The sequence below is a fragment of the Homalodisca vitripennis genome, chromosome 3 (assembly GCF_021130785.1).
Source record: "Homalodisca vitripennis isolate AUS2020 chromosome 3, UT_GWSS_2.1, whole genome shotgun sequence".
NCBI lineage: Eukaryota > Metazoa > Arthropoda > Insecta > Hemiptera > Cicadellidae > Homalodisca > Homalodisca vitripennis.
The window spans coordinates 59,133,192-59,146,250 of NC_060209.1; the positions used below are offsets into that span (position 1 = coordinate 59,133,192).

The 13,059-nt window shown below is 33.7% G+C and overlaps 1 protein-coding gene across 2 annotated transcripts in view; it reads right to left on the reverse strand.

Annotated features, from left to right (window-relative positions):
• LOC124356948 overlaps positions 1–13,059 on the reverse strand; it is a 29,174-nt gene that overhangs the window by 7,619 nt on the left and 8,496 nt on the right. For both annotated transcript variants that reach the window (XM_046808276.1, XM_046808275.1), the window contains exons 3-6: positions 5,938–6,186; positions 5,533–5,853; positions 4,610–5,009; positions 3,915–4,089 (exon numbers count right to left, since the gene is read on the reverse strand). In XM_046808276.1, the coding sequence (XP_046664232.1) occupies positions 3,915–4,089; positions 4,610–5,009; positions 5,533–5,853; positions 5,938–6,186 (1,145 nt within the window). The remainder of the gene's footprint in view (positions 1–3,914; positions 4,090–4,609; positions 5,010–5,532; positions 5,854–5,937; positions 6,187–13,059) is intronic.

The window sequence follows — 13,059 nt, forward strand, 5'->3', positions numbered from 1 at the left end:
GTTTTATATGTTGATTAATATAGGAAGTGTATCAATTTTCCTGTGCATTCAATGGAAGATATCAAAGTAATAATGTAAAACTATACTTGTAGGGCATCAGCCCTCAAAATAGTTTTATTAAATAATGTTACATTTATAGCAGAATTAATTAAAATTTTGTAATTTGGTTTTTCATAATATATAACAACTGTAAATATACTTGTACCTTTATCAATCTCAAAAATGATTACAGATTGATTATTATAAATGTTGATACTGTGACACTGATAAATATCATGCCTCCATGATATGTGTTATATAAATTTGAAAATTAAATATTGGAGTTTTATCACATTCTCTCATAGTTTATTTTATTTTCATTACACATGCACAGGATGGTTAAGTGTGGTTTTAATTTCCTCTTCAGCAATTATAAAATTAAATATTTATTTCAAAAATATATAGGTAAATAATTAAACAGGAATAAATCAATTAAAAAAAGGTGTTCACAACTATTAAATTTCAAAAATTTCATCACTTAAGAAGTATAAAAATTACATTTCTTTTTATTAGTTTGATATTTTTAAAATGTGCTTTAACTGCTAACAAATATATTAACCCTTTCCGGTCGTATGGCGCAGTACGGCGCCAATAAAATATTTCAACATCGCGCGTATGGCGCGGTACCGCGCCATTATGCAAGCCCGTTGAACTGTTGCGCTCTAGTGGCCGATTTTTCGAACTTCTAGAGGTTTTCTTTTCTGTTGACAGCTGTTTCCGGCGTGACTCACGGCCACGTGCGTCTGTTGCTATGCGAATGCTAGCCAGTGTTTACTTCTCACTGAGTTCGATCGTGAGTGTTGTTGAGGTTAACGTAATGTTTTTAGATATTTGTTTTATAAATGAGTAGGTGTTGTTAGAAGTAGTTATACAGTAATAATGTGTTCAGGAATGTGTCTTTTTTAAATTTAAATAAATTATTCGTCTGCAATAAGGAGTTTGAAGACAAGTGTATAGTTGTAAGTTTTGAGCTACTAGCCTCAGCTGAAAATTAGTTTTTATTTAGTTACAGACTAAACAATATTATCTTTTAGTTTTTCAATGAACAGTTATATTTTATGACATTTATCCAGTGATTATAATAAAATGGATAACCCAAGGCCTTCTACAAGTGCTCTTAGTGACACTGCAATTGCAGATGAACTAGGCCTAGATGAAGAACTATCAGGATTCAGTAGTGACAGTGATGAAGAAGTGATTTTACCAACGTTAGAAAATTTATCTGATGAAGATAGTGATGACAGTGATGAAGGCAATTTAGGACAAGGACCTTCTCAATCTAATAGGCCCTCTACTGATTGGTGTGCTTACAACGGGCCAGACTTTGTTCAATATTCATACACAAATGCAAGTGGGGGGGCTACAAACCACCATCTACAAACAAACCTGTAAGTGTTTTACAGTTTTTTCAATTGTTTTTTACATCAGAGCTACTGTCAAATATAGTCAAAGAGACCAACCGATTTGCATCAGAAAAAATTCATTTAGCCCAACCTCTAAAGCCTAGGTCAATCTGGCACTCATGGATTGATGTTACTTTGGAAGAACTAAAAGCTTTTATTGGTGTAATTCTGGCTATGGCTCTCTCTCTCCAAAACCTTCACTAAAAGACTACTTCTCAAACAATTGGCTTTTTGAGCAATCATTTTTCCATTCTGTTTTTTCTCGCACGAGATTTTTCCAAATATTTTGGTGTTTTACACTTACCTGCTCCAGTGACCAATCCAAATGTTAGGTCAAGAAGTGACAAAATCAAATCTGTTGTAAATTATTTACAAACAAAAATTTATGGAATATTTTGTACCACTTTTTTGAAAATAGTATTGACGAAAGTACTGTTGCCTTCAAAGGTCGAGTAAATTTTAAAACATATAATGCGCTCAAGCCTAACAAATGGGGGCTCAAAGTGTTTGTTTTGAGCGATTCTAGATCTGGTTATGTGTATAACTTTGAACCTTATTTTGGGAAAACAACCACAGAATCTCTCATTCGACCTGATTTACCATTTACTGCCAGAATTGTGGTACACCTTGCTACAAAGTTGAGTGAAAACCATCCTGGTTGTGGCTTTCATTTGTTTACAGATCGGTATTACACTGGCTTAGAATTGGCTTTAGAATTAAAAAATCTAAATATACATCTGACTGGCACAATTAACCAAAACAGAAAAGGGTTACTGATGGTATAAAGAAAAAAAATTTAAAATTGCAACAACACAAAACAAAAGCATTTCGACACAATAAAGATGTTTTACTTTCCGCTTGGCGTGATAAACGTGATGTCCTTATGCTTAGTACTTTATATAACAATGATAAAACAATTGTCAAAAGGAAAGGAAAAAATGGTGCTACAACAGACATTGAGAAGCCAACAGTTATTTGTGAATATAATAAATTCATGGGAGGTGTTGATCTCATTGACCACTACCTTTCATCATTACAAATTTATGAGAAAAACTGTAAAGTGGTGGAGAAAATTATTTTTCTGGCTTCTAGAGGTCTCAGTTGTTAACAGTTACCTTCTATATAATATGGAACAGTTGAATAAATCTTCCAAACAAATTGAACACCGAAAGTTTAGGGAGTTGTTAGTAACTGAGCTTGTTTGGAAACGTTCGGAGCTCAGCAAACTCGCAAGCGCAAGTCCACCACCGACAACCCTGAACGTCTTGATGGTAAACAGCACTTCCTAAGAAGCTTTGAAAATAAGAAAAAAGACTGTAAAGTGTGCAGCAACAGAAAAATTAAGAGGAAAGAGACAAATGTTTTATTGCGCCACCTGCACCCAGAAAACCAAGTTTGTGTCCTACAGAGTGTTTGAGAAGTATCACACTCTCAAAACATATAAATAATTATAGAAAATTTGATTTTTCACAGTTTAGAAACTTTATAGCCTTTTATTGTAAATATGTAATCTAATTGTTTCCATAGTGTAAATTATTTAGTACCAAAAAAATTTTTTGGTTTGTGTTCCAAATGAATTCGATAAAGTGACATATTTAGTGTTATAAATAGTTTTTTATTATACAATGCGTATGTATTCAACCTTCAAAAGATCTTCATAAAAAGGTAAGAAACTATCATAAAACATTCATAAAAAGTTATAAATAGGTTATGTGTTTAATTTTTAGAAGGTAATGATAAACTAATATCAAGTTATGTAAAATTTTGTATACATATTTGAATTTTAGATATATATTTTTTAACAATAAAAAAATTACCAGTTTGATAAAAAACTGTATTTCATTTATATTTTAATAATTTTAACAGTCCTAACAAAAAGATATATTTTTGTTTGGCAAATTAAACATCTACAGTTGTTTTAAACAACTAGAAATGTATGCATGCTAAAATCACTAAAAACAGTCGCGACCTGGCTGAAATCAAGGATAAAAAATTTGCGACCTGAAAGGGTTAAAACCCATTTTGGATGCTAACAAATGTTAGTGTATAAAGAAAAAAATGGCCAAAGGTCTCCGATTGGAGACGTTAGCAGTGAATGTATTAAAATTATAACCAACATTAAATTTCCAAAAACATAATTTTTTTTACTTTAAATTAAAATGTGATGCTTCCCATTTGAAAATAAAAACGAAGACAGCTTTCATTTTGTGTTTACAATTTTAAGTAAAATAATTACTTATTTTTTTCTGTCTTCAGATATAAACTAAACAACACAAAAGAATAGTCAGCCGAATTGTTGAAAATCAAGTTTTCACCTATTGTAATAATCAAGATTCATTAGGCTAATAAAAATTGTTAAAAGCTCTGTGTGTTAAATGACAATTATTAAACCTCTGCAATTGTTAAAGCTGAAAAAAAAACTTAACTGTACAAAATTAAGTCGGCTTTACTTCATTTTATTACTGTACTTACGTTTCCAGCAAGCTGTTGCGTATATTGTTTTTATTCTGCTCAAATGTAGACGATTGCTTCTGATTGATGAACTCACACCGACTAAGTGATTCCTCGACATAGCTTAAAAAGTCCTTCCCCTTCAGAGAAGTTTTCCTCACCACTCGTCTAAAACACTTTTTAAAAGTCGCACCTTCTGTAAAATGAAAGAAGTATGTAAATAATAATAATTGGAGAGTGAATTCTGTAAAAACTTCATTTATAGCAAAGTTTAGATAGAATATAGAGCCCAAAAACAATTCCTAGCTTTAATTTTGATAGATATCACAAGGATTGCCACAACAGAGAATGTGTTGAAACTCAAGTCAATCATAAGCTAATTCATATTTCAAGACAATAAATCTATTGATATTCATAATAATAATTTTTATTAATTTATTACATCACTCAAGCTACTTTGATTATTCTAATACATCCTAATGTAAATTATAATAATGTTTTTCTAAGTATAATTTCAGTTACAAACTAAATGACTTACAGTAGTTCATTCAAACAGATACTTGAAAATTGGCTACCAGCAGAGAGAAAATACATGGGCAGATCTAAGGTTGGTTGGTTAATCAAATGTATAGTTAATTTTCTACAGATAAAAATATATATATATATATATATATATATATATATATATACTGGCCCATTTGATCGACTTGACTTACGTTGTTGAGCGACTAGTTCGATGACAGCTCTTGAGAGAACATTGAAAGCATGCCTGTGGTGATCCCCCTCCGTCCAGCCCTGCCAACTGGTGTTAGTGGCTTGGTTGGCTAACCGCAGGAATGGCCTGCAAACAAACTTGGCCCCCACGCTCTGAGAGATGAGGGCTCTGCTAAGAGGGAAATGATGGAATGTCTCTTCTCCACTCTCAGTGTCCGTGTCACACAGGGCTTCCTCCAGAGCAAACTCAGACTCTACTTGACTACGGCAGTTGTGTCTCAGTGACATCTTGTGGTAGCAACACGGGATCAGCACTAGGGCCGACACTTCCGCCAGACTCATGAACATCTTGATCCCAGTCACTGCCAGATCTCCGCAGGAATGCAGCCCAATCATGCAAATCTACAAGTGAAATGACAATATTAACCCTCACATTAGAGTGATGGATTTGAACACAATAACTAAATGTGACTATTAGCCAACAGTATTAAATGTTAACTGCTGTACCAAAATAATATTGCTTTATTGAGAATCAATTCTGTGCTTTTCAATTTTACTGAAAATATTTTTAATATTTTATTATTCGGTTCAGTGAATGATTTTGAGAGATTATTGAAAGAACCAAACTGATTTCCAAAATAAGTAAAACAATTGGATTAAATTAAATTTCAATTATAAAGTAATTATCAGTTGAGTAAAACATCAATATGACTTCAAACATTGTACAATTATTCTACTTCAAACATTTCTACGATTACCATTTCAGCACCTTGGCTTTCTTCTATATTACCTATACTTCCATTTCACCTAAGCCCCCCTCCAAAACAGATACTAATAAGGATGATAGTATTACTTCTTATATTCTATTAAACTGTTAAATTACCAAAATAGTGACTTAATTTACCAACCACTGAATCAGTCATACCTTATCTGAATTAGTGTTGTCAGCCATATCCCTACAGAGAGGTATCAATCTGTCCCAGTCATACTTGTTAACGTTGTTATTGACCTTTCGAGATGTACACAGCGAGTCTCCACTTGGCTTGCACAAAATATTCACAACAGCATTTTTCACTTCAGAGATCAAACTGCCACAGATCCTCATGTTGTGGTAATCCAAATTTCTGGCCAAACACGGAGGAAAAAAGTTCTCTTTTTGCATTATTGAAAACGCTACGAGTTTTGTTTGAGATTCAATTCCTAGTATTCTGTAGCCTCTCAGGAGCAACAACCGGTCAATGTAGCCCTGCATGAAAACATAAAGATTACTAATTACTATTCACCAAATGTTTTAATAAATGCCTACCAATTATATATTAATATAACTCACCAGACCTGAGCCAAGATCTAAGATTTTGCCGATGCTCAGACGTTTACACTCCTGATGGACAAACTCTGACATAATCTCTACCTCATCCTTTTTCTTAGGACTCATTCCCCTCCATATCTCTCGAGGAACGGCCTGCAGCAAACTGCTGAGATCAGAGGGTTTGTAGAGTGGTTCTTTGGATGTCAGCACTGGAAGTGTGAATCTTTTACAATCCAGGGAGAACTGTTTTAGGCTCTCAGGCCAATCATCCTGCAATCATCACATAAGAAATAGTGATACAATAGGTCTCATAAAAGAAATAAGGCGGTACAGTATTGGACAGCACAAAAATGGGCTCATTGGTTAAATTTTAGAATAGAGGCTATGAAAGACCTTATACACTGTCTTACTTCCAACCAACCAATATCCAGCTGAATGAAGTGAATGGTAGCATTAAAAAGTGCACTGTTACCATATGGTTACAATTTTTCCATAGAGTTTTGAATTTCCATTTCAGTTACTTTTGTATTCACCATATTAGTTTTAATATTAATCAATAACAAAAATTAACAAATTCTGATGAACAAAATGTGTTGTAACATTTATTTTGGTGCAAACCCGCTTACTTCCCATTACAAAAGCTTAGATGCAAAACGGTTATTCCCGTGCAGTTAGTTAAACGCCTTATTTTCTAAATGAACACTTTTCTTATATTATTTAAATGGTGCAAGCTAAAATAATTCAATATAAAACATTATTTAATTTTACTAATTTCCTTAAAAAGTTAAGCAATTTTTTTATTTCAGTAATAACTTGCTACTTGCATTATTTGATCCAGATCATAACTAACTTTGGTATTGTCTTGTACTGTTAAAAATTATACAAAACTGCCTTAGTCAAAGGGCGGATTCGATACCGATTTTGGCGGGGGGACCCTCCTGGTTTTGATTCACCATTATCTTTAATGTAATGAATGATTTTTGCATTTACATAGAAAAACATGTTTAGAAAGAAGTTTACTCATACTCAAAGTTTAGTTCATTAAGTTAAGTCTACCTTTTAAGGGTTATAATACAAGGGTAAGTTTTAAAAAATCATGGAAAGGGAACCATGGTCTCTTCCCTGGATCTGCCGATGCCCTTAGCTGCAATTGTCGTTAATTGAAAGTAACACTTATAATTAGGTTAAAGGGATCCATCTTTCTAATAAGTCAAAACATTAAGTTGTCCAGGTCTTAAAATCAAAATTTAAACTAAAAAAAGCTGAAGTTATTTTGATTAAATAATGTAAAAGTTTAGATAAATGAATAAAGTTAAAAAAATGTATCTATAAATCATATATGTACAAACATTTTGTTAGAAAAGATTATTGATTTTGTATATAAATACAGCTGACATTATAGGAATGAAAATACCTTGACCTATTCAGATCTTCTAGAACAGCGTAACAGAGTAAAATGATTAAATACAATATCTAATATGTAAATAGGAAAAGTTTGTAACAACACAATTTACTGGTACAAAATTCCATAAAATGTGCTTGTCAAGAATTCTAATTTAATGGGAATTCTAATTATAAGGAAATTCAAGATTCCAAAATTACCTGCATTGTTTACCTTAGTGTGTGATAAGCAAATTTCATTTACATGATATATTAATGTTATGTAATCTATAATCTAATCATAAAAACAGTTTGTTTTAGGATTATTACCTTTTTAAAGGAATAAAAATACAAATTTGAATATCCTACTAAGCTAGTAGTACACCAGACCATATGTCATGTAACAGGATTCGCTAAAGCTTTAAGACCACATGAGCCATGAGCTATGAGACACATTGTATAGCATTCTGAAGTGATATGGTTCATTCCATTGCCTGCAATAGCTGCCTTGACTACCACCAAACAGTACTGAAAGTTATTTGTAACAGCAGCAGCAGTCATGAGTACAGCCGTCTCCCTGGACCCCCATTGTTACAAGGCTAAAGGTGTATCCTTGACAACAACCTAGGACATTTATTAGAGTAACATGTACCATTATTAAACTTGATCTTGCTTGTGTAAAGAGTGCCAGTGTATGGAGCCCGAGAATATTGCCAAATCTCTTAAATCACCAACTACTATTATTATTTACCAAGAGGACTGAGCCAATATAGGATTAACATCATCTATCAGTGCCATCATCTAAGAATGCGACTAGTTGAGTAACAGTGTATAGTAATGACATAGTACTGCAGAAACTGACTCAATTAAAGTTTCTCTAAGAGGGAGAATCCTGATTTTATCCCTTCTGGAATCAACATCTTTGCACAGATATGACTTGTAATAAACAATAATTCTTAGAAGCAGACATAGTTTTTTGTAAACTAAAGGGAATACTTCACTGGCCTGCCAATTAACACGATACAAAGCAGAAACATTTTCTGTTAAAGTTTTTTTGTGATTGCACAACAGCCACAGTGAGAGAATCCTGCCTTTATATTCCACTAATATTCACATCCACGGACTACATCCAATGACAGAAAATTTCAAAAACAGAAAAGTTAACAAAGTCAGTACTCAAGCAGAAGTGGTTTATAAAGTGTTGCCTAGCCCTTCCAAGAGCATAGATGTCCTGTATCTCAATAGATGAACTAGAATGCAGTCCGAGATACAGCAGCCTTCTAAATAATTTGGAGAATGGTGATGAAAAACTGAAAATGGCCACAAAATAGGAGCTCTTCTAGAGGAAAATAATTTCTTGAAAGAGAAAAATATTTGAATAAAAGCTGCATTAGAAACAATGGAGGAAAGAAAATTGAAAGCGAAGAAAACAAGTACAAAGAAAATTTACTACAGAATATTTCTGAAATGCAAGCTCAGCCTGAAAAAGAAAAGAAACTTCACTTAGACAACAAAAAAGGCTAACTTGTTGATGACTATGTAATGATGATTGCTAATTTAAGGAACACAATTGTAAATCTTGAAAAGATAATCAAACCTCAAGCAACAAAAACCAGAGCTGCTTATATTTATGGATAACAAAACTCAAACTGAAAAATTCATACACTACACACCCCAGCCTGCAAGCTGCCCCTCAAACTTGCTGGTGGAACTTGCACTAGTAAAGGCAAAGCAAGGCAAGATAGCAAGTGGAGCATGCAGTTAAGGATCTGATAAGTCAAATTCAAAATACACACACCAAAGCACATGGTACCTCAGAAAATCAAACAATGAGCACAACACGAAACCACAAAGCAACTCGGGACATTGAGCTAACCAGATAAAAATCTTACTTCATCTAAGAAGGAAAAAAGAACTGCTTCATTGTCTCACTGCAGATGGATAAACATACAGTATAGAAACTCAGAACACATGACAATCACCCAAACTATAAAGATTGTGAAAGACCTCCAAAGTTTAACACAACAAAGCGAAGCTTCCACTAAGTACAGAATAAATACACTTCTGAAAGGAACAGAACAAAAAACTAACACAAGTCCCCTAAAATCCTAGTTTAGAAAGCCACAAAATTGTTATAGAAGCTAAATACATAAAGAAGAGGATTTTGAAGTGACTTGAAGCAGAAGTAGCGTCTTACAAAGAGAAGAATCCCTTAATAACCCAAAACACAGTAACCTCCGTGCACTGCTGAACTCCTAGCACATAATGAAACATATATGGAATTCTTTGACAGAAATATAGAACACTACAAGACAACTTTAAGAAATACAGGAGCTAATAAAGAAGTTATGAGGGAAAACTTTAAGTATCAGCTGACCGACAGGACCACACTAAATAACAATCTCAAAACTAAGAAACATAAAAGGCACTATCAGTTTCCCATCAGAACGTTGCAGGAAGTTGAACAAAACATAAGAAATAAACCACGAGATTGGCACTAGCAAACAAAACCAGATATTGTTATCCTTACCGATGAATAAAGACCGTTTATTCTCTGCGAAAATGTATGATTATACTCTCTAGTAAGTGGCTTTAGCAGTCAAGTCACCAAACAGGAGGAGTCGCTATCTATAAAAATGATGACCACTGAGGAATAATATTTCAAACCTTAGCGTTGAAGACTATAGTATCGTACTGTCATGAGAGATAGCATTTTTACTCTTAACGTAACAAAATAAAAGTGTTTATCCTCGGTATGTACAGAACAAGTAGCCACCTTAACACAACTATAGCTATGCTGACTGACTTGCTAGACAATCTTCCGACACAAAACAACCCAGTACTAATTATGGGTGATATAAATGTCGACTCTCTGAGAGAATATAATGAAAAAACCAAACTCAACGAACTCCTTGCTACCTATAACCTGCACAGACTGACACTCTTTGCAACAAGAATTACACATAACATTGCATACTCAATATCACAAGATAACATTAATATAGAGGTTGTTCACACATGCTTCTCAGACCATACTGGACATTAATGTAACATTGATATATCAACACAGGCAAGAAAGTTGCTGACCTCTAATCGCAGGCATCTTAAAAACAAAAATTTGAAAACCTCAAGCAGTACTTATCAACTCAGAATTGGGAAAATGTGGCTTCATAAGCAGTGTGGAGAAAACCTATACCAACTTTTCCAATACTATGGTCTCTGCACCAAAACAAAACATGCCTATATAAAAGATCTCGAGCGAGGCACAACTCTCAAGCAGGAGTGGTAAATAACACTGAAGCCATAGCCATAAAGAAAAAAACTTTCCAAACTGCATTGGAAAAATATAATCAATCTGGCAGAGACGAGGACAAAAAAGCTGCTCTAGGAAAGAAAGAGACTTACGATCTTCAGAGCCCTTCGATGTCTGGCTAGTGAAAAGTAAACGAGCAAACAATACGAGCAAAGCCTTGTGGGGCATTATAGATAATAAGAGAAGACCAAAAAGTGTACAGTTATCGAACATGCAGCTACGAATCAGAGGGAAATCGGTAAATGACCCCAAAGAAATTGCTGACCACATGAACATATACTTCGTGAATATTGCTAATGAGACGCTTAAGCAAAACTATGTGATATTTGAATTATCTCCAGACAAGAATAATATTATGAGCCTACAAATCATGTCATTATAGCCAACTAATCTCAAAGAAGTCCAGAAGACTATTGACTTTCTAAAACCCAAAACCTTGGCAGGAAATATGAAGTATCAGTCAAACTACTGAAATTCTGCAAAAATGAACTTTCTTCCATATATATAACCATATATAATTTTCCACATAATTCATTTCAAAGAACCTTTTCATCTGGTCAAAAATTGATTTTAGCTATCTTTGTTAAAGAGGATTAGGATAATAAGCACTCAAGTAGCTAATAAACCCATGCACTATTTGAGGCAAACCTATGGTATGGCATTATACTATGGAGAGGCTCAACAGCAATAAATATGCAGCACGTATTTGATCCTACAAAAGAAAACTGTAAGAGTAATATCAGACCTGGCCACAAGAGATGGCTGTAGACAAGCGTTAAAGACTTAGGAATTCTCATTGAACACTCATTCCATATCCTGCAGACATCAATGTATGTCTCTTTCTCAAGACCTGCCAAGACATCTTGGTACCTTCAAGAGGTAACCGACACCAATCGGACCATGTCACCTCCGACGAGAGCTTCGAGACACTACACAATGAATACGAGAAGAGAGGGCATAGAGACCCAGGGCGATACATCCACTACCGCGAGAACAAAAGGATGATTGATTACAACCAGACCATGTCTTCAGAACGGCTCCTACTGTACAACTAGACACTGATAACGAGTACGAGAAAATAGGGCATAGAGACCCAAGACGGCACTACTTTGCCCAAGAGAAAACATAGTGTGAGACTTTGGAGTGACCATGGCCGGACCACATCTCCAGAACGGCTCAACTGTATATTCAAGCATGTAAGGGATGCTCCTGGATGGCAGACAGACAGACAAATGGGACCACACAATGTGTCCACCAATAAGAGATGTGGTTAAATCAGATGATAGGTTCAACGGTCACTTGGATAAGCTCACCAGTACTGATTTTGGTATAGGAATGCCCTAAATTATTTTAACGATAACAAGGAGTATTCTACTGAATACCTATTCTACTGGATATATTGTAAATATTCGTAAATATACGCAAAATTCTTCAACAACCTGCCAGAAACACTCAAGAGTACTGGCCAAAACCTGCTCAAGAAGATACTGACCACCTGCTTGCTGGTGAAATCATTCTACAGCCTGGAGAGAACATAAAAACTGACAACCTCTTTAGCATCTTCTGACAAATTGCTTAAAATATTAGCTGTTAGCCGCTGAGGATTGGTCTTGTGTTTACAATAAACTTGATCCGTCGTCAGCTTTTGATTCATTTATTAAAACATTTAAAAATTGTATAAGTTGTAGCAGAGAATCAATATTACAAAAAAATAAATTCAAGAAACTAAAACCTTGGATTAATGATACAATCTGTTACAAGATTTAAAAAAAAAATTCATTATTCAAATTAGTCAAAAATCATCCTCAAAACATTCAATTGAAAAATCATTATATACGTTTTAGAAATAAGCTATTAGAGGAAATTAGGATATTGAAAAATGATTATTATAAAAATAAATTAGAAAGGTGTGAAGGCAATACTAAAAACACTTGGAAAGTCTTGAATGACATTACAAACCAAAGAACAAAAAATAGCAAAACCATAGTCTTAGATGTAAATGGCAAACTTGAATATGATTCAGAGTATGTAGCAAATGAATTTAATCAGTATTTTCTTAATGTAGTAAGTTGATTAAAATTGTCCGATAATGTTCCATCTGATTTTTCTAAATTAAACATAAGAAATTACTTTATAGATAAACACCAACAAAGAACTATATTTTTAGAAACTGTATGTGAGGAATAAATCCTTGGTATAATTAATTTATTGAAAAATAATACTTCTCCAGGTATAGATGAAATTAGTTCATACACTATAAAAACTGTCGCACCAGAAATAGTCACTATTCTCTCATATTTGATCAATTTTAGTTTTCAAAAAGGAATTTTTCCAACACAATTAAAAACAGCCGTTGTAATTCCTATATATAAAGGTGGACTAAGCAGTACGTGTAATAGCTATCGCCCAATCTCATTGCTTTCTTGTTTCTCAAAAATCTATGAAAAACT